This window comes from Atta cephalotes (assembly GCF_000143395.1).
Source record: "Atta cephalotes unplaced genomic scaffold scaffold00011, whole genome shotgun sequence".
Lineage (NCBI taxonomy): Eukaryota > Metazoa > Arthropoda > Insecta > Hymenoptera > Formicidae > Atta > Atta cephalotes.
In genome coordinates, this window is record NW_012130075.1 from 2,972,007 (window position 1) to 2,993,470 (window position 21,464).

The following is a 21,464-nucleotide window of genomic DNA, read 5'->3' on the forward strand; positions in this document are numbered from 1 at the left end:
ATATATATATATATATATATATATATATATATATATATATATTCTCGTTACATATACTATACTGTACTATCTGTACTAACTGGTAGTAATATACGAAAATGGCTTCAATTGTTGAGTCCGCTGAACGCAGCCAATGTCGTAGAAATATTAACTGTTTTTAGTCATATGGTTGTCGCAGTCGCGAGAGCTCTTGTACGGAGTTGAAGGCCTGTTACACAATAAGGTCGCAAGCCGTAAAAAATTGATCAATCACAGTCGAATCCCTAGCGGAAAAATTTCTATACCAAAGTACGCCAAAAAGTAAATACATGATTTAGAAAATACAGAAGTAATTGAGCGCAAAATTCTACTCCTATGCCAAAGTAAGCCGATGCATGTCTTTGTATGCCAAACAATACCAAACTATGGCAAACTACGCCAAAAAGTACGCTTTTACACTCCTGTTTAAAATAACATAATGATATCTTGAACTTATTTAGCATCACGTATGTTGCTGTCATGATGGATTAAAATAAATTAAAATTCCATCGTAGCACCTTATTGGGAGTACAAATTAATTCGGTCCATTTCCCTAAAGATAGCTCCAGCTATTGTGAATGGTTCATAGTGATAGTTTTTTTTGATGGTTTCAGAGATGGTTTCAGAGTTAAACATCTGATAATAATATTCAGTTTATATCGCTTTAAGTTTCATACAAAAACCTTGATTTTTACTGTATTTGAAATATCGAATTTTGTGTTAACCAAGCAGCATTTGCGAGAGAGATTTTTTGATTTTCTGCTTTAATTGGAAGAAAAGTGCGGCTGAAGCCCAACGAATGCTTGTCGAAGTTTATGGTGACACTGCTCCAACTGATAAATCATGTAGGGAATGGTTTCGACGTTTCAAGGATGGAGATTTCAGCGTTGAAGACAAGCCTCATTCTGCCAAAAAAATTCGAAGACAAAAAATTAGAGCATTACTCGAAGAAGATCAGAGTCAAACACAAGAGGAACTTGCAGAATCATTGGGGATAACTCAATAAGCCGTTTCTATACGATTGAGAGCCATGGGAATGATTCAAAAACAAGGAAATTGGATGCTTTATGAACTGAAACATTGAGAGACATTGAAAGGCGATTTTTCACTTGCGAACAGCTGATTCAAAGACAATAGAGAAAAGGTTTTTTGCATCGGATTGTGACTGGAGATGAGAAGTGGATATTCTATGACAACCACAAGAAGATAAAATACTACGCTAAGCCCAGTCAATCGTTGCCATCGACCTCAACATCAACACTATGGCCGAACATTCATGGTTCGAAGATCATGCTCTGTATCTAATGGGACCAAAAGGGTCTTGTTTACTATGAGTTGCTGAAACCTGGCGATTCCATTACGGATGATCGGTATCGGCTACAATTGATTCGTTTGAGCTGTGCATTGCGAGAAAAACGGAATACGAGCAAAGACATAACAAAGTTATTCTTCTTCATGACAACGCTCGGCTTCATGTTGCTAAAGTCGTAAAAAAATATTTGGAAATGCTCAAATGGGATGTTTTACCGCACCGTCGTATTGCTCCTTCTGATTACTAGTTGTTCCGAAGGATGCAGCAAGTTCACTTCTTTCGCAGAAATCGAAAATTGGCTCCAAAATTGGATCGCCTCCGAAGACGAGTCATTTTTTCGAGATGGAATTCGAAAATTGCCTGAAAGATGGGAAAAAGTAATAAGCAACGATGGACAATACTTTAATTGATCTGTTCATTCATTTTGTTTTGAAATAAATGCACAAAAAACCGAACTAATTTGTACTCCCAATAATATTAAAGCACAACTTTTAGGGCTCATTTCACATGCGAAATGCTGCGCTTTTTATATTCTTTCCTAGGTGGTTCTTATTTAAGAATTTATGTATCTCCGCCGTAGCTCTCTATTAGCGAAAATGCATAATGCTCACGAATGAATAAGAGTAATTCCGCATAAGAAGGTGTAGAATGGCGTACTTTGTTACAAACGGAAGAATTAAAAGGTACTCTCTAAAAATGAGTGTATTATCAGTGTATTATTACTGACATCAGTGCTACACTCATAACTGATATAATCATCAGCGAATATTTACTGTTTTTTTTATTATATGCAAATCTTGATAACAATTTGAAAAAATTAAAGAGACCAAATAATTTCCGAAAACTCATAAATGTCAATTAATCAGAAAAAAATAACAACATTAATGCAGAACTGAAAGCGGTAAGATCAAATACACCAAAATATACCATACATATATTTATGTTACGCGAATACCTAAGCTGTCGCCCAAGGCTGATCAACAAATTAATTTTAAGAAAAAAACAGGCACCATTTCGCGCCAAAATTATAAAATACGGAGTAATTTCCTACGCTAATCTATCTAAGATCGGACTCGCGATTGACAATGATTACTCTGCATGCAATAACCTTAAAACTGGCTCAACACTATAAACAACTGTTTACCTAGCTATATTTTTCTGCGAAATAACAAAACTTACTATTCATTTAGAGTAATCTATCAGTCGCCTTAAAGAAAAATCTTTCTTTTTCTTCATGAAATTCTTAAACGATGTATTCTAAATCATAGTTTTCCAACCTTTTTTGGCTCATCGCCTCCTTCGCGAATAAACTGATAAATCAGGCAATCGACAAACTATCCCTAAATAAAGCAACAAAAAGAAAATTACACAGAAACAAATAAAAAATATTACTCACATAGTGCTCCGTGCACGAAATCATGCACGAATATCCGCGTTCTATTAATAAATCTAACAAAACATGCATAAATGCATTTATTCTGATCATTTTGTACAAGAAAACATTAACCGAAAAAAATTGCACATAATAAAAAAAATCTTACATATCATACAACCTAAATCAATATATATGGAGGTTTGACATATTTGATTCTTATAAAAATGTATAATTGTAATACTTATATAATCAAGTGAATGTTTAAGTGTTTAGAAAATATTTAAGAGATTAAATTTCTCTGGCGTCTCTGGTTTTTTTGTCACTTGCTCCCCCCTTCTGCCCTTAGGACTAGCAACGCTCCCGTAGATCTTCTTAGCGCCCACCAGGGATGATAACGTCCACGTTGGGAATTAAGGTCCTCAAGATCAACAATAATAACACTTAAAAAAAATCATAAATCTTGGATGACGTAACAACATGATTCCTAGAATTGCTTCCTAGAAAAAGGGAATTACATCCTTTTTTTGAGGTATAAATATAGAGACTTGCGGAAGCGTCAGAACAGAAAATCTCGTGAAGTAATATTGGGTGTGGGAAAAAGTTCGTGGCGTTTTTCCCGCTAGATGACATTAAATGCTCAGCAGTCGGCAACTATTAATCGCATCGGCAACACTAGACATGCGTTTAAAAAGTGACATTTTAACCTTTGTTTTGAGCCGAAAAAGATTGAAATCGGTGAAGTGGATCAAAAGTTATTTTATTTTGAAAATGGAAATAAATAAGGAAAAAATTCGCTACATTTTGCAGTATCATTACGATAAAGGCAAGAATGCTGCAAGAAGGCTTGTGAAAAAATTTGCGCTATTATTATATACAGTGAAGATACTCTATCAAAATCAGCAGCACGGAAATGGTTCGCTCGCTTTCGTGCTGGAAATTTCGATGTGACCTCGCTCCGGTTGACCAATCACTGAAAAGTCCGATGAAATCATAGTAAAAGTCGAGCGTGATAAGCATGTAAGCACTGTGGAAATTGCCAGGGAACTAAGCATCGACCACAAACAGTTTTAAATCATTTACACAAAACTGGATACAAAAAGAAGCTCGATGTTTGGGTTCCTCACGAGTTGAGTGTTAGGAACATGATGGATCGAATTAACATTTGTGATACGCTACTGAAACGAAATGAAATTGAGCCATTTCTGAAGAGAATGATAACTGGTAATGGATCACCTACGACAATCCAACTAGAAAAAGATCGTGGATAAAAAAAGGAGAGAAGGCACAAGCAATCGCAAAACCTGGATTGACGAGGAAGAAGGTGATGTTGTATGTGTGGTGGACTGGAAGGGAATCGTTCACTATGAGCTGTTATCGTCCAATCAAACAATTAATTCCGAACTCTACTGTGAACAACTGCAGAGATTACAACAAGCAATTGAAAGGAAGCGGCCAGAATTAATCAATAGGAGAGGTGTCGTCTTCCATCACGACAACGCTCGACTACACATCTTTGATGACTCGGCAAAAATTGCGAGAGCTTGGATGGGAAGTTTTAATGCATCCACCTGATATATATACCTGGTATAGTCCTGACATAGCACCCTCCCCCCAGTCTATCATTTGTTTAGGTCTCTACAGAACTCTCTTAATGGTGTAAAGCTAGCTTCAAAAGAGCCCTGTGAAAATTACTTGAAGCAGTTTTTCGATCAGAAACCACAGAAGTTCTATCGCGAGGGAATTATGGCTCTGCCCCAAAAATGGCAAAATATTATAGAAAATAATGGAGCACATTTGGTTTAAATAAATTGATTTCAATACTCTAAAAAAAAACACTTTAATTTTACTAAAAAATCGCCACGAACTTTTTCCCATACCCAATATATATCGTGCGCCACTTCGATTCTGGGCATTGGTTTTGTGATGCAATCGTGTCCATCCTGTGTGACTGTCTGCCGCACTTCATACATCTCCTGCCTTAGTTATGGGTTCCGCAGTTTGTGTCACCCTTTTTACTTTAAAGCGCGATATAAGTCAACCAGTAATAACATGATAAATTTGTAAGCATCCTCTCCGTTTTGGATCATTTCTAGAAAAAAGCTAATTGCGGAAAAGCTATAATAACACATCCAAACCATCTGTTTCAGTTACCAATCCTTTCCTTTCAATTACAAATCTTGAGCGTTCATCTGCTCCAAATATTTGTCGATTCCTTCTCTTTCAATGAATCTGGAGCATTCATCTGCTCCAAGAATTTGTTGATTCTTTCCCTTTCAAACCTAACAATATAACTTCGCCCTTGAATCTTATATCTTCTCTAACAATTTCCGCTCCAGTAATATTCTTGTCTGAGCTCAGATGGTCTGGACCAAATTGCGCGGCTGGAAATACGAAAAGATCGCATCTTTAATAAGACATCCCATTATTACGTCAGTAGAAACGGAGCATTTCATAACTAATAAGCTTAACGACGACTTCGTCGCGAATATACCTAAGTATTCCCAATCTCACGAACAAAACGTGGTTTTCTACCTCACCTTCGAATTTAAGAATTCAAATTTGAAATTTTTCAAATTTGAAATTCATACGTTCACTTTTCATCTCTTCGACTCCCCAATCGAAAACTCTCCTCTTCCAGATTTCTCAGAACAAATTGTCTGTCCTCATCTTTAGAGCCACAATTTCCTCTTTCCTCCTATTCTCCGCTTCCCTTTGAAGATCATGGAACCTTGAAGGAAATTTTTGATTTCCTTGGAAATATTCTCTAATCCGCTTTTCCCCCATTTTTACTTAAATCCACATTTGTAAAGAACATACGCACACACGCATTAATTATACCCTTTTTTTTGTATTTCACTATTATAGTGCTCATGTAATCCACGTTTTACACCATACTTACAAGCTTACTTAATTATAGATGCAATAATACCGACAATTCATATCACTTATTGTAACCTTTAGTTTATTTTTTCTACTTTATAAATAAATAAATAATTTTATTTTAAAGTAAATATCCTTGTTTAATAATGTATTTATTTTACGATACCTCGTATCTCGTTCCTCATTACCTGAGATTGCACATGGTCCAGCCCCGGGTCAAAAGAATTAAGTTCCTTGACCCAAAAGTAGGATCGACGTTCGCACTGCTCATAGGAAAGGTGTTATAGCATTCCTTCGGGACTTTGACCATATTCCAGGCATTATTCTATAAAAAGTGCCTTCGAGTCTCGAGTGTTTGCCTGTGTGCGTATATCTGCGAGACAGACTTTAACCGTCCTTCCATATCCTCTCTAGTTTTCCTTCATTAGCTCTCCGATCAGTTTTTCAAGGGTTTAAACATAAACATAGAAATTAATTATTAATTACACTTTATTTTTGTAAGTAATTACTCGTACATATCTGATACATCAATTATAAATAATATAGTGACTTTATCTGAAGTGCTGAATCATGATTACAAAGTTCAACTTCAAAGAAGTTGCAGATATCGCATACTGTTTATCACTTCAATAAAAATGTATATATGGGAATATCCGTATGTTAGTAGAATTTTAGAGTAAGTAATGTTTTGCAGAATCACATACATTTATTGTTTTCTTGTTATTTAAAAGAAACAAAGAAATCCATAATTAAACATTTATACTATCAAAATCAGATTCATAAGTTATTTCATTCATAATATTCAGTCTTATTTTATAATTTCGGCGATGAATTCTATGATGATTACAGATGTTAAAAGATTTTTATTTCCTATTAATTATATTCTAGATGTATTTTCTCAAGAGAGAATATAATTCTGGATATTCTGGATTTTAGAACAATAAGCGTATTTATTTGACATTGCAGAAAAGAAATATTATCTTTTTATGGAGAAATATTTACCAAAAATTTAATTGCAAATCGAATTATTTCGATGAAACCGAAGTTATAAAACCGATTTATTTGGATGAAATATCAGAATATTCCCATTGTAATTGTTTATACTTTTCCATTGTACGTAATTAATAATTACATCATTATTGATTATGTCATTACATGTAATATCATTTGTTATATCATTTGATATATCATTAATAACTGTTACTTTAATTTTAGTGGAGAAATAATTGATAGGCAGTTGAATGATATGATTGAAATATCAGAGATGTTTTATTTTACGTATAATGATTTTTACAGCCAATCCAACAATTGAAAACGGTAATAAATTGGGAAAGGACAAAACAGGAACAACCATAGTATATTTAATTTATTTAGTAGATGTACAGATAATTTGGAACATCATCATAACATACATATTTTAAGATAACTTCATATTCGGTAAATATCTGCAAACGCATTTACAAATGTTTAATATGTACGATATCTTACGGATATTTTATAATTAGATAACGTCTAGAGGATTAAAAAAAACTCGCTTACCCCCTCCCCCAGTAGGACATAAAGAAATTTAAGGAAATTCCATTCCGACTTATGAATCCTAGCTGGTGATGGGGATGAAATTCATGCATTATAGTAAGTGTGGGAAAAAGTTCGTGGCGTTTTTCCCGTTAGATGGCAAAAAACGCCACGAACTTTTTCCCACACCTAATATGATCTATATTCATCTATTTTCATTACTGATTGTAAGATACAAGGTAGTAATAATATTCATAAAGTTCTATGTGTTTATTAAATCATTACCTAGATAATAAGCTAATAAATAACATCAGTTTGTTACCTGGATAGTAATGTACTTAAAAGAGCAAATTTGGAGTTAATTACATTTCATTAGATACCAAACATTTTGCACTAAAAGATTTCCATCGGTTGATAAATTGAAAATCACTCTTTTAGATGTTCTCGGTAAAAAAATTTTTATAAATGAATATATATAAATATGAATAAACATACATAAATATTCATAAACACACATAATTTTATATGGAATATGTTCATGTTTATATATCCTTCTTTCCTTTGTAAAATTACTTTTTAGTGTAATAGAAATAATAATAGTAATATGGAAATGTTAAAAATGGGTAATTTTCACATTATTTATTTTAGAAAAAATCAAGTTTGAAGAAATGTACAAAAATTATTTATACATAATTATATATAATTATGCATAATTGTGTATGAGCAATTTTCTTAACATTTTTCCAAACTTGTTTTTTTCTAAAATAAACAATGCTAAAATTGTCCCTTTAATTATTTTTTATGTTTTTACATTACTATTATTACTTCTGTTATACTAAAAAATAATTTTCAAAAAAAAGAGAGATATATGAATATGTATGGACATATTTCATATATTGATTATGACATGTTTATAATCATTATTTCATATATGATTATGACATGTTTATAAACATTTGTGTATATTTATACATATTAACATTAAAAATTACCGGATCTCGTTGATTCAAAGTAGAATTTATCAATGAAACAATAAGTATTTATGCATTCCCAAGTGATTTAAAATTAAAAATAGTCATTTTGAACGTTATTATTATTTAATATTTAATTCGATATAACACTCCAGAATTTTAGGATTTAACTAGCACTCGCAATTATATAATTTTCCAATGTTATAATTCAATATTATAAAAAAATGAACAATTTGTATATTACATATGATGATAATATTATTATAAAACAATATTAAATAAGAATCGGCAAATTCCTACTAGAATTTTTTTCGTAATTATATACAAATTATTTATTCTGCATAAATACCAACAAGAAGATAGAGAATAATAAATTATTACAAGAATATTTTATCATATATATATATATACCAACGATTGTGAATTTATTTTCATTAAGAAATAAATAAAAAAATGATAGAAAACGATAAAATTTTTATTTAATAATCAAAAGTAAGACGATATATTATGATAAAAAGTGATAACGCTTTGTGTGTAAATCTTATCGATTCTTATATTTTTCCTTTGTTATTGTTATTACTAGCAAAAGCGATATCATACCGATCCTATATATACACAGATATTTTATTGGAATGTCCTAGATATTATTTACTCAGTCGTCTTTCGGACTGCATTTGGAAATCTGGAATAACTTAATTCTTTCGAAGATTCTTTTGAGGTAAATTGTACTGTGTGGTAGTGATGTCATGATAATTGATAGTTAATTTATTAAAATAATTTTTTTCAATTGCAATAAAGTAACGAAGATTTGAAGAAAAAAAAACACATAAAAATCAGTAATAGGAGAAACAAGATAAATTTAAGCAAATGGACGAAGGAGCTCTTTCTACAGTTTTGACCGGCAAAGAACATGAGAATTTGGAACGCGACAAGGTTAGTATAATGAAGAATGAGTTTATGAACTTTAAATTGTGAAAAATAAATGTAATAAATATAAATTTTTTATTAGACAAAAAAGAAAAATCGGGAGGCACCAGAAGATAGCACTTTCGATACAGAAAAAACGAGACAGATGAGCACAGAAAGCAATGATTTCACAAACAATAGTCAGCAAAATATCGACGATTCTCAAAGCAGTTTCAAAAATAATCAAAAAGATTCAAATTTAATAACACCTAGAATGGAATATCTCATCCATACTTATCAAGTTTTTGATTCCAAAAAAGTAAGGAAGAAAGCTAGAAGAATGGCTATTCAGCTAATGGAACAAATTGGGTATACAGTAATGGTTGTGACACCAGGAAAGTTTGCGATAAAATATGCTTCTTCAGCGCCTTACCATTTATTTTTCACGAGAGTCGAAAATTCCAAAGAGACTTATAATCAACAATTCTCCATAATTTTCTCTGAAATTCTCGATCGTAGTTTTGGAGAAATTGTTAACAGTCTTCATTTAACTTTTATGGTAGATGTCATATGGTTGTATTTACAGTATTTGTTGGCTGGCCAATGTATTGACATGACAATTCTGTACAAACATAAAATACGTGATCATGAAGCATTAAGTGAAAATATTACTATAATAAAGGTAGACAGACAACACGAGTTCTCAAGTCATCATACGAACATCATGATTCTACAATATAAAAATGGGATTAGGGTGATTGTCTCTACTGCTGGCTTATATTCCGTTGATTGGGAAAACAGGACACAAGGGTCCGTTAAATACACTTAGATATTTCTCGTTAGATGATTTTTATTTATAAACATCTTTTTATTATGTCCTGATTAGATTGTGGATTTCACCTCATCTGCCTTACTTGCCAGAATCTGCACATCCTAGTGATGGAGAATCTCCAACAGGTTTTAAAAAAGATCTCGAGCGATATCTGGATAAATATGACCAACCGGTTTTGACGCAGTGGATAAGTGCAGTACGGAGAGTAGATTTTTCAGATGTAAACGTATTTCTCGTCGCTTCTGTTCCTGGAATTCACAAAGGTTACGAAGCCAATTTTTGGGGATACAAGAAATTGGCATATATTCTATCACGCTATGTCACACTGCCACCAGATGCACAGTGGCCTATAGTAGCACTAAGTTCTGGTGTAGGTAGCTTTGGTTCAACCGTCGAAAATTGGTTGTTGAAAGACATAATTCGGTGTATGTCGAAGGAGACTTCTATAGGTTTAAAGAATCATCCACAGTTTCAGTTTATTTATCCGTCAATAGAGAATTATAAGCAAAGCTTTGATTGTCAAACTTTAATTACTCCTTTGACATACAGTGCAGAATTACATTCTAAGCAGCAGTGGCTAGAACAATATTTATAGTAAGTTACAATAATTTCTTTTTATTTTATTCAAATATTTATGGTCATATTTTTTACATTTGTGTTTTACACTTTAGAAGCAATCCGTTTTTTCTACAGCTAGAATTTTACATTTATTTCTTAACTTTTATAGTCAATGGAAAGCTAAGCGAACAGGACGAGATCGTGCGATCCCTTGTATTAAATCTTACACAAGAATTTCTCCCGATTCGAAAAGAATTCCCTGGTTTTTGCTCACCAGCGCAAATCTGAGCAAAGTCGCATGGGGATCAACCAAACAATACGAAGGTTATAGTATAGGAAACTATGAGGCCGGCGTCGCATTCATACCAAAACTAATCGTAGGCATCACATTATTATTTTAATAATTTTTGACATATTTATGGATATATATTAGAGGAGAAGATGGTATTATATGGCACTCCAATTACATTCTACACAATAACTTTGTAAATAATCAATATTTAAGTTTAAGTTGACAATTACATTTGTGAAAGTATTGTTGAATTGATTCTGGACTCAAAGTTATAAAATATTTATTATTAAGATACTTTTAATGAAAATGTAGCATAATCAGCTTGAAGAAAAACAGGGTGATACTGTGATCCATAAAAATAATCTTAGAATATTAGTTTTGTTTAAAAAATAATACTTGATTACAAAATTAACAAAAAAGTAAAACATTTTAAAATGTATGCAAATGAATATATATACATTCACATAACTTTTGCATATAAACTGTTCACTAAAAATCAGTACTAAAAATAGTATATGTAATATAAATTATAGACAATAGAATAACAATAGAGCTACAATCGATTATTAAATAATTATTTTGATATAAAAATTTCATAAAAGTAGTTGTGAATAGTCAATATCCATAGAGGGCTATAGTAACAAAATGCCCTGGTATTGTTTAAATTTACGTAATTCAAAATATATACAGTCAAATATATACAGTCAAATATAATAAAATATTAAATTATGTTAATGCAAATAAGACACTCAAAAATATATATATTCATATGATAATATGCTCAAGTTTAAGAAAAATGAGGAAGTAGGTGTAATTAAATGCTAAAATGTACCTCAGAAATACTTGAAAGAAAAAATGCGTTATAATAAGTCCTGGCAATTGGTATATTAGTCATGGTGTAACGGCAAACTACTGAACAAATAATTCCATGAGTAATCATTAATTCATTAGGATTTTCTCTCGCTATATAATAGCAGAGATATTAAGGGAGGCCACAATATATACACTGGCCATAACCATCTTCTCCTCTATGGCAATGTGTTTAAGGCATATTTAGTCGATAATATTAATTATTACGTCTCAAACTTGTTTATATTTAGACTGGAACAGCGACATTTCCTATTGGGGAAGAAGAAGATACAGCTGTTCCAATATTTCCGATTCCATACGATCTTCCATTAAGCCGATATGATTCGGTCGATAGTCCTTTTGTCAACGAATTTGTCGATTCTCTAAACGAAATGTAATATTTCAATGGCACTAATGGTTTTGTAATATTTCAACTAATGGCACTAATTTTTTATCTGTTTTAAATGATAAAATATTTTTGCATCCGTATTTGTATTTATTGATTGAGGGAACGAGATGCTAGTAAATCAATTTATTCTGATGTTTAAATTGGAATCAGCAACTTTATAAAAAAATCGAGTTACTTTTTAAAAAATACGCGTTACTGTTATCATTACTTTTTGTATAAAATAATATCGCTACTTGTTAGTAATTTTAAAAAGTAACGTTACCGTTATTTAGAAGATAACGATTTGTTATTTGTAACGTTAATGTAAGCTATTAGACAATTGATAATTGTAAGATATTAATAATTACATTATTTTACAATATTAATTTAATATTATTGGTAGCCATTAATATAAAAACTTAAAATTCTAAGATTCTAAGCGGTCTAGATCTAAGATCTCTATATGTATACCAACTTAGATAGTCAAATCTGTAGACAGATTTTGAATGGAGAATATTATACTAATTTTTAATTGTAGAAAGACGACAAATTTTATCCAGAATCTGTAATATCTAACGATGTTGATAAACTGAAATATTAAGCCGGTGTCATTATAAATCGGTATCATTCTTATGCGGTACGAGCAAGTCACATAGAGTCATTTGCCTAATTTATTTTCTACCCGTTTCTATTAGTATATTACAAAATTTTTCTTGCATGTATGTGATATTCTAAATATAAACTCTATGAGAGTTTATGTGTAATTTTATTGAATCTCTGAACTGAGTAGATATGGTATATCAGAAATTCCGCAATGAGTGTCTATCCGATTTAATGTGGGATTAATATCTGCTTCCAAGTAATCGGTTTTGATAAAAAAACCGAAATGAATAAATGAAACTTTCGAAATCGGTTCTACAAGTATTTCACAATCCATACAATTTTATAGGAACTTGCCTGGAACACCACATTTATTATTTATTAATACGTGCGTGCACGCACGCAACACACATACACACACACACACACACACACACACACACACACACACACACACACACACACACAACACACACGACGCGCGCGCGCGCGCGCGCGCGCGCGCGCGCGCGCGCACGCACGCACGCACGCACATCAATTTCAGTCTCGTTTAAATACTATTAGGCCTGTTCGGCTTATTGTGAATTTCTCATAGAATCATCGAATCGTCGAAAATATCTATATTTCATACGAATGTCGACTGTAGAAAATCCTTATAAAACCTATAATACGATCATCTTTTTTTATGAGGAAAATAACGATATTTAAAACGGGAATTTTTTAAACCATTTCATATGCAAGCAAATCCTGGTTTTACGAATAGGTTCGAATAGAAAATTTAATACAGAATTCTTCATAGAAGCAAATAGATTCAGAGCTCCCTATTCAGCTTATTGTGAATTTCTCATAGAAACATGTCGAAAATGATTATAGAAATTTCTCATAGAACTTAATAGTAATACAACAAGTACAAATTTATTCGTCTATTCTGTATCGAAAATAAATTCTATCTAATTTAATGCGAGACTGCTGTTTCAAATACCGAGACATTCCTGATAGAATTATTTTTATGCAGTTTTATCTGCGACATTTTTAGTAGGGGTTAGAAAGATTAGTAAGGGTTTAGTAGGGAGTAGAAAGATTACGCCAGAACTGACATGAGGAGTTAGGGGAAAGGGAGGAGGATAGGAACGACTTTTTCTCATGACGGACAGGTAACATCATTACGTAAGCTCTTGTATCGATGTCAATCATCGGCCGATTTAGTACGTTTTAATTTTAGAAGAGCACGCTTCAACGCGAATCTTTTGACCGCCACACTCAGCCATGAAGCAGGTAAACGGGCGATACGCTTACAGCGTAGCAAGACAATCAAAAAATATAAATTTAAAGAGACAAAATAGAATATCATCATCGAAGGCCGCGTATAAAGGAGACCAATCAATACCGTTCTGAGACAATAACTTCAGACTGGTCCTGATATCTCGCAAAAGTACAATACGATCACGACGTGGAGGTCTTCCCATATTTAGTACAGCATAAATTGTGAAAAGGTCGCTAATGCTTATCACGTTGCTCGCATATTCAATTACATCTATGCTAATCAAGATGAGAACAAGATCGAGAATTACACAAATCAGAGCTTATCTATAAGCTGCCTGAGAAAAAGTAATGACGCGGTAGCCGAGCGTTACTAGCAATTAGATGAGTCGCAGATATTAATGTTAAAATTGCCAAGATATATAATAGCATCGGTGCTATAGGAAACATAAAATAAACAGGACTCCACAAAGCGTATGTCAGTCAGCGGAGACCGAAGAGAGCGGACACACAAAAAATCATTACTCTCCGACGATTTAGACGAAAGGAAACAACGATATCAATAAGTCCATCAGGGGTGTTTGGCTTGACAATCGGATAAATTATTACGAATGTCAGGTCACGCATCGCAGACCTCAGAAGCAGCAGAACCAACTTGACGAAAATTACATTAATCCAGTTTTTATCGTAGAGCGGGGACTATTTGAATATAGAGACAAGTTAGACAAATGCAAATATCTAAATATATATAGGTACGTCTATGCTTGTGTAAGGTAGCACAAAGACAGAGATTACTGCACTCAATACAATAATTTATATCTGGTCGACAGCCATAAACATTTTTTCGTTTTCGAATATCAAACGTAAAATTATTAGATGAGTATTCTTTTTGATTTACATGATAATTAAAGCGATTAGTAACCATCAATCAAAAACACAATGTTTTTTAAATATAAAGTTATTAACGTATTTTTTAAATGTTCAAGTTGATATTTTATTTATTATTTTTCAATTATAAAAAATATTTCAGTCAATCGATGGGGTTTGTTGGGCCAGTATTTCATAACTAATCTTATAAACTCAGCTGCTTAAATGAAAGACTTTGTCTTTATCAATGCTTTTCTATGTTAACGATTAAACATATATTTTACGTTTATTATTATAAAGAGTAAAGATTTTAGTTTTTCTAATTTGGTTAATTATAATATTTAAAAAGAAAGAATATTACAAATTATTATACTTAAGATAAAAATAATAAAAATTTGATTAATATACACATAATCCTTTTATGTTTTTAATAACACATTAAATGTTAAACATCTCATTAAATGATTATCTTCATGGCTCAACTTATCCTTCGAGGATGCTTAATCCTATAGGATAGGATGCACTATAAGATGCCCTATAGATGAAACATATTGACTCATTTTGCATCCTTGTAATTAACATAATTTTTTTATTATTTACGAAATATATTAAAGATTTATAAGTATTTAATTGTTGAGCCAGATAAACATGCAACGTTTTTAAAGCATTTATCATTAGTTTGTCATAATTATGTGAAGATTTATAATAATTTAAAGAAAAAGTTTCACAATTAGCCCCGTTCTATCTTACGACAAATTTTTCAAATGTGTCAATATTGACTGCGTTCGAAAATATCGCTCGGATACCTCGGATTCATCATTTTGTCCTTGTTTAACATTAATGTTTAGATTTTTAAAAATTTATTATAATTCACACTTCTTATAAGTTTTGTTTAAGTTCTATCACTTTCTTCTTTTTTACATTGAATTTATCCTTCTTTTTCGTCAGAGAAAATTCGTTCCTTTGAGAAATCGAGTATTAGATTATTGGAAGAATATTTCTGGATATCGCTAAATAAATTACAAAGAATTTCCATCAAATACATATTTTTGATTCATCTATTTTTTTATAACTTTCAAGTAACCGAATAATACTTTGACGGCAATGATAAATTTTTTAACTAACATATGACGTGTCTAAATTTACATGTCGCGATATGAATCATTATCTTCGACTATTACGATGCTTGCGAATTTTGATAATTCATGTGAAAGATATTAATTTTGATATTTTTCATCTTTTCTTAATCGAGATGTCTCATTTCAAATGAATCGTGCGGTTCAAGATATCGCAAAAATCTAAAGTGAGAAATGTTTCTATAATTTTATATCCTCGCAAAATTTTCATTGTAATTCCAATGGCGAGCGGGACAAATGGTAGGAACTAATTATTAATTACACTTTATTTATAATTATACATCTGATACACAAATTAAAAATAATATAGCGATTTTATCTAAAGTGCTGAATCATTACTACATACTATAAAGACTTCAAGAATGCAGAAGTTGCAGATATCGTATCTTGTAATCACTTCAGTATATAAAAATGTAAGGAAATATTCATATGTTCGTGGAATTTTAAAATGAGTAACGAGATCACACACACATTTATTTTCTTGTTATTCAAAGAAATTCATAATTAGACATTTGTACTATCTCTATTTGTACTAATCCATAATTAGACATTTATACTATTAGATATTTGTACTAAATCAGACTTGTATAAATTATTTTACTCCTAATATTCAGTCTTATTTATGATGAGATTAATTCTATGATAATAGATATTAAAGGCTTTTATTTTCTATAGGTATTCTATCAAGAGAGAGAGATTCTGGATTTTAAAACAATAAATATATTTATTTGACATTGCAGAAAAGAAATATTCACTCTTGTCTTTTTATGGGGAAATGTTACTAGAAAAATCCGATTTATTTGGAATGTCATGAAATGTCATATATCACTATTGTAATTGTATTGTTGTATTCTTCAATTTTATATAATTAATAATTATATTATTATTGATTATGTCATTGCATGCAATTATAGCATTGCATATAATTATATTTGGTTAATAACTGTTACTTTAATTTCAGTGGAGAAATAACTGAGAAGCAGTTGAATGATATAAATAAAATATCAGAAATGCTTTATTACGTATAAGATCATCGGAATCAGATTACGCACTGAAGATTAAGATTGAAAATTGAAAGATTGAAATTTGACCAATCAAAACAATAGCAGTTAAAATTTCTTTGTCCTCACTAGTCAATTTTCTCAATCTTCAATGCATAATTCGATTCCAGTTTAATGATTGTTCATAATCGATCCAATAAATATTGAAAATGATGATTGACTAGGAAAGGATAAAATAAAGACAACACCATCCACATATAGTACATTTAATTTATCCAATAGATGTAGTAGAGATATTTTGGAATATCACAATAATCACAAGGTATTTTAAGATGGTTTCATATCTAATAAATATGTAGCAGATACACAAACAATATCTATAATGTGTCTAATGGATATTTTATGAATATCTTATAATTAGATAACATTTAGAGAATTAAAAAAAACATGCTTTATTTTCCCTCTCTCCTAGAAGGGTGTAAAGAAATTTAAAAAGATCTTATTCCGTAATTTATGAGTCGTGAGTTTTGCTTGCTTTATATGACTTATACCCATTTTCACTGAGAAGGTAACAAAAATATTCATAAAGTTTTATATTTATCAAATCATTACTCAGATAATAAGTTAACAAGTAAGATAAAATCATTAGATATGGATCAGGCACTAATTCCGGATCACTTTTTATATTTAAATAATTATAATATTTTTCATTAATATCACAAGATTCTTCAATATTTGTTATCTTTTTCAAGTGTCAAATGAATTTAATTTATTAGAAACGGCGTTACACATTTTATTGATGTTATTAACTAAGTAAATGTGCGAGCTTAACTATTTTAAATGTCTGTAGAGGAAAGCCCCCTATTATGAGATAGCGGCGTTTCTGTTAAACTAATAGACGTTATTTATTGCTTCCATCATGAATTTATTGCTCTTGGATTGAAAATTATTTAGTAGAAAATTCATTATTAGATCATGCCTGTAGTCATTGTAAAAAAAGATTTTAGAATTTGATGTCTTCAAGTTTCATGGAGATGAGCCTTTAACCTTTGTTTATTTAATAAATAAATATTTGGCAATAAATTCTTCATGTAATGATAGAGTAAGGTCATACTAATAGAAAAATATATTGAATTGCTTACAGAAGTTAGATTTGATGAAAACCGTAAAACCGTAAGATATGGAAATCGATAATATGATATTCAGGGTATTTCTAACGAAATAATCCATGTCTCCCATATCATAGTGAAAAGCGTTGCAAAATATTGTACAATAATAAAAAGGACAACTGGAATGAATGTTAAGTGCCTCTGCTTGATTTCAACTATCTGAAGACGAGTTCTGAGCATAATGTATACTTATTTTTCGCGCACTCTGTGTTTGTATTTAAGAAACATTAAATAAAGTTTTTTAGTTACAATACTGATATATTTTGTGTTTCACTATCGATTTTTTGGGACATCTCATATTAGGAGCACAATTTTTTGACTTTGCGATTTGCTCACTTTTTATATTTCTTTAATTTTCAAAAAAATGGGATTTAAATTAAATTTTATATAACATTAAATTATATAACATTATTTTAAAGTTTCTTAAATTCCCGTAAAATAATCTATTATTTTTTTAAATTCTGCCCATAGACTTCTAGCACATAACTTCTTTACCCAAAATGAACTCGGTGAACTCTTATAATGGCCTCATAATGATCGAATTAAATTAATAATAAACATTCAGAATGGCTACCTTTAATTTTAAATCGCTTCGGAAATGCATTAATTATGCACATTTTTTCATGAATAAATTCTACTATGTATAAACTGGACATCTAATTGAGCGATCTTCAATTTACTAACTAATGAAAGTTTTCTCTCTTTCAGTGCAGAAGATTTGGTATTTAATGAAATGTAAACATTCCAGAGTTTGCTTTTTTTTAAGTACATTATTATTCAGGTAGCAAACTAATGTTAGAATAAAAGCACTAGTTGTAGATTACTTTTACAATACGATAGTACTCATAAATAGAACGGATTACATCGATAATGTGAAATTAATGCTATCAGATATTGACACACATACGGTGATTAAGCATAACTCGTAAAGTCAATAGTATGATTTCAAAGATGAAGAAGATGTTAATGAGATGGAAACAACACGAATTTATTAATGTGTAATGTAATTTATGAATCCAAATATAAAAAACTAATTTTGGTAAATCTCATTTTACCTTTAGAGCGTATGGATGCTCCAAAATACACAAAATAGGAGAATCTTAACGCATTATAATATTATCAATAGATAGCCCGTTACATAACTTAGCGGCATTTCTACATAAAATTTTGAATGATTTACATCAAGCAAATAATTTTATCGGGAAGCTTTAAATTAATAGAGAATATTAGTCAAATCAACACGTCTAATGATGAAGTTCTTTTATCGCTGGACATAATGTCGTTGTTTACGAATATTCCGGTTGATTTAGTTATAGAAAGAGAAAAGATGGAATATGATTCGTAATATCAACATTAATTGAAACACGACACAACATTCAGTCATCACGGCACATAAACTTGACTTTTTATATGAATTTGACTGGGAAAATAGATATTTTTAGATGAAAAAGAATTTCTATAAATAAGAAGCTAATTATTTATATAAAGTTATAAAATTTATAACAATTTATTTACAAGGATGTGATGCTTCTTTCTCTTACTGTCGTTGTCAATGTTATATTAGTCTCGTTTGTGTTTGATCATATGTAAACAATAGAACTAATAATTTTTATGAACAATCTAGTTTTGTGCCTGTATCATAAGTTTAATATTTTATTAGTCATTAGTTATCATTTAATTATTTATTATATATGTCTGTCCAATTTGGTTTAATAATTTGTCATTGTTAACCTGGTAATTATAATGATAACTAGGCAACTTCAAGGATTATAATATATAATCTATGCGGTTTGACATGTAAGTTCAATATTTTAAAAACTATTAGTAATTACATACGTTTGTCTAATGAGATATTTAATATTTTATCACAGTTAATTCGTTAATTATAATGAAAATATGCTAAGATAACAAAATCTTATCACATCTGCAAGATATACACATGTTCGCATAATTTAGTTAATATGTTTGTATGAATTAAGTTAATTTAAGTTTAATTAGCGATATTGAGAAGGATCCGACGTAGAGGATTGAAACGTTTATCTTTGTACTTTGATAATTATGGAATAAATTTATCACACATGTACACTCAGTGTTCGATTTTCATTAGGTATTTGAATAGGTACTTGATTTGTTTATTTTCTACAAATAAGACTTTTTTTATAACAAATGTCCTTGTACGAATACTTTTTGCTTTCACTGTATGTATATAATAGAGAACCCTAAGTTTTCTCTGTGAATATACTTTATTGTACTTTGTGAACATATACATTGTTGATAGATAATTTAAGATTATGACAGATTCATTTTTTTTTTGGTTGACACATTATTCCGTACATTTCATTTATTATTTTAATTTGACTAAAAAAATCTTTAATTATTTGACATTTTTACTATCAAGACTTTGGATTAGCAATTTTACATTATGTGCTTGCAGTTTTCATTATGAACACCGACTTTGTGATTTCCATCCAGCCTTGTAATTGGTATGAGAGAATGTATTCAGAGAACTTAGTTTGGTTTTTCTAAAGACTGCAAAAATAGATTTACATTTTCCAATTTTGTCTGTGTAGACAACGAGCAATATTAATTATGTAATTTTTTTGCGTATATTTTATTCTGAAGAAGGTTAGAAAACTAACTGAAACGAATGAATTTATTATCATTTTAACGATTATGTTTGTTCTACGGTCTCTTCAATAAATTTAATTTGCATATTGAGAAATATTCTTGAATAATTTGCATCTTGAACAGCGCTTATTCTTTCGAGCCCTTTTATCTCTGTTATTAGTTTTAAGGAATCGTAACATTTTTTCAAATTTTTATATATAGATTCAATTATTTATTCTCGAGAAATTTCAATAAGAAGATAGAGAATAATAAATTATTACAAGAATATTTTATTATATACATATATCAGCGATTGTAAATTTGTTTTTACTAAAAAATGAATAAAGAATGGTAAAAAACGATAATCTTTATTCAAACATAAAAAGTAAGATAACTATGATAGAAAATGATAATGCTTTGTGCAAACCTTATCGATTCTTATATCTTTCCTTTGTTATTGTTATTACTACGTAGCAAGCGATATCATACTAATTCTATACATATATATATATACAGTTATTTTATACGTATTTTATTGTAATATCCTAGATATTATCTACTCAGTCATCTTTCGGATTGCATTTGGAAATCTGGAACAACATAGGATTCTTTCGAGATAAAGTGTGCTGTGGTAGTTGATAATTAATAGTTAATCCATTAAAACACAATTTTTGTCAACTGTTATGTGAAATACTAAAAAAAATTTGAATGAAAAATAAAAAATAAAAAATCATTAACAAGAAAAATCCAAGCAAATGGACATAGGAGCTCAGTTTTTGTACCTCTTTGATTAGCAAAGAATAGAGTTCAGAAAGTGACAAGATTAGTAGTGTAATGGCGAATGAGTTTATAAAGTTCAAATTGTGAAAAAACTGAATAAACGCAATAAATATAAATTTTTTTTATTAGACAAAAAAAAAATCGGGAC

General features: G+C 30.3%; 1 protein-coding gene across 1 annotated transcript; it reads left to right on the top strand.

Moving 5' to 3' along the window:
• Positions 1–8,938: 8,938 nt before the first annotated feature.
• Positions 8,939–11,906, top strand: LOC105617023 (probable tyrosyl-DNA phosphodiesterase). Its single transcript, XM_012198604.1, has 5 exons — positions 8,939–9,004; positions 9,081–9,787; positions 9,864–10,403; positions 10,537–10,744; positions 11,760–11,906. Exons 1-5 carry the CDS (start codon positions 8,939–8,941, stop codon positions 11,904–11,906), a joined length of 1,668 nt encoding a protein of 555 aa, XP_012053994.1.
• Positions 11,907–21,464: the final 9,558 nt, after the last annotated feature.